At 59.3% G+C, this 2134-nt stretch overlaps 1 protein-coding gene across 1 annotated transcript; it reads right to left on the bottom strand.

Moving 5' to 3' along the window:
• Positions 1-728: 728 nt before the first annotated feature.
• Positions 729-1882, bottom strand: C5H11orf96 (chromosome 5 C11orf96 homolog). Its single transcript, XM_054828055.1, has one exon. The coding sequence runs from the start codon at positions 1447-1449 to the stop codon at positions 1087-1089; it is 363 nt and encodes a 120-aa protein (XP_054684030.1). The 5' UTR covers positions 1450-1882; the 3' UTR covers positions 729-1086.
• Between the last annotated feature and the right edge of the window lie 252 nt (positions 1883-2134).

Genomic DNA, 2134 nt, shown 5'->3' with positions numbered 1-2134 from the left:
CCATAGGATTACACTATTAGCACAGGAATATTTCAAGAGAATGGAGAAAATACAGGGAAAAGATTCCCAGTCCAGGAATTTGTTCTTCCTTCTGCAGAGAGCTTCAGATGCTCCTCGGCACATACACCATGGACAGAGAAAACCTTACACATACCTGCACACACACACACAAGACCCACATAACTTCACTCCTATACTACATCAAAATACCCTTGCTTTTCAACTCCAAGCAAAGCATGTCCACATACTACCACTTGCTATAGTAAATTAAACTGCATTCTATCCAACTACCAAACATCTCTGCAGCACAAAACAGTTTACGGGTCAGAAGGGGAAGGGGAGAAGAGACAAAAACAACTTAGATGAGAACAGAAAGTATATATGCACTTCTGTGAATGCACTAGGCTTGCCCAGCTGCGTTAAGGTTCTTGGACACAACCAGTTATAAATACTCCTTAAACGCCAAGTCAGGTGAATACAAAGATCTCAAGCAAATAAAGTTGTCTAAAATCAGTCTTTTGGTTCTTGGTTCATTAGCATGTACCTGGTAGTACCGACTGCAAAAATCTCTGAGCAGCATCCCCGAGGAAAGCGTTACTGGTTCTGCATTAGCTGTCGACAGCCTTTAAATCCCTTTAGCCTTCAAATGGGAAAGGAAGCTGGAAGAGGACAGTTAGACCCCTGAAATAAGGACAGTCCGACCCCTGAAATAAGGACAGTCCGATATGTACTGTGCAAATATATCAGATTTTATTACTCTTTTATGGAAATAATAACAGACATTCAGGTAGAAACATATTAAATTAATGCAGTCAACAGTTTAAATGCAAAAATAAATATAAAGTCCAGCAGCCCAATGCATCTAAAACAGCTTATTTCTTCTAACGAATAGAAAAGATTTTTTTTTTGTCTTTTAAACGGAGAGTTTCATACAATCAAATAGAAACGAAGGTACAAGCGCTTTCTTAGAAAACATCCCAACCCGGCTGCCCGCCCCGGGCGCTCCTGGGCCGGCGGCGGGGCGGCTCCCTGCAGCCCAGTCCGTGCCGCCGCCGCCGGGCGCGCTCCCGCCGGGTCCCACCGCCCTCAGAGGGCCGAGTCCGAGTCGCTGGAGTCGAGGCTGTTGCGGAGCCGGCAGCTGCCGAGGCGGTCCCGCTGGAGGCTGAGGTTCTGGGTGCTCCGCCGCAGGCACTCCAGCGACTGCAAGAAGGACTTCTTCGCCTTCTCCTCCTCCATGGGGGACACCCCCTCCTCCTCTACCTCCTGGATCTCGTCGAAAGTCACCGGCTGCGTCTTGAAGCGCGACTGCCGCGGCCGCCGCAGCTTACCCTTGGGGGCCTTGGCGGGGCGGGCGGGTGGGGGGAACTCCTCGGCCACGCAGACGAAGTGGGGCATCACCGCCTGGTAGCTGGAGCAGATGCCCATCAGCTCGGCCGGCTTCGCGGCCATCCTGCCACCCGCGGGAGCGCCCGCCGCGGGGGCCGGGGCCGGCGGAGCGGGGCGCGCTGCTTCGGCCGTGCCGGGCGCCGAGGCTCCGGCGGGGCAGCGGCGGCCGGGCAGGGACGGGACCCCGCGGAGCGGGGCGGTGCGGTACGGTACCGCGCAGGGAAGTGCGGCTCGCTGCGAAGCGGTGCTGTCCGGAGAGGTACCGGGCGGTACGGAGCGGTACCGGGCAGTGCGGATCGGCGCGGATCGGATCGGAGCGGCGCAGAGGCGTCGGAGCGCTGTACGTGCCGCCTGCCTCAGCGGAGCGGCTGCTGTTGCCGGCGCCTCGGCGCCGTTATATATCCCGGCTCTGCCCCCGCGGGAGCATGCTCAGACGGCAGCGGAGCCCACTTGCAGCCTGCCGAGCGCTTCCCTTCCGCCTGACGTCTCCCCAGCCCCGCCGTCACCGCCCCCGGCCGCGCCGCGTCCCCTAGGGAGGGGGGAGCAGGGCCCGCGGCGCGGGGGGGGCCGGGCTGCTGCCCATGCGGAGGCTTTGCGCTCGGTACCGTTACCCCTTCCCGGCCCCTCTCCCCGTCCGACCGCCGGCCCCGAGGCCCCACTCGCCCCTCTCCTCCCCCCCGGGCGCTGCGGCCGCAGAGGCCGTCTCCCCCGGTCCTCTCTGCGCCGGGCAGCCCCCCCGCCCCGCAGC

Source organism: Grus americana, chromosome 5, assembly GCF_028858705.1.
Source record: "Grus americana isolate bGruAme1 chromosome 5, bGruAme1.mat, whole genome shotgun sequence".
Lineage (NCBI taxonomy): Eukaryota > Metazoa > Chordata > Aves > Gruiformes > Gruidae > Grus > Grus americana.
Note: the sequence above shows the minus strand (reverse complement) of the source record. Positions and strands in the feature narration are given on the sequence as shown.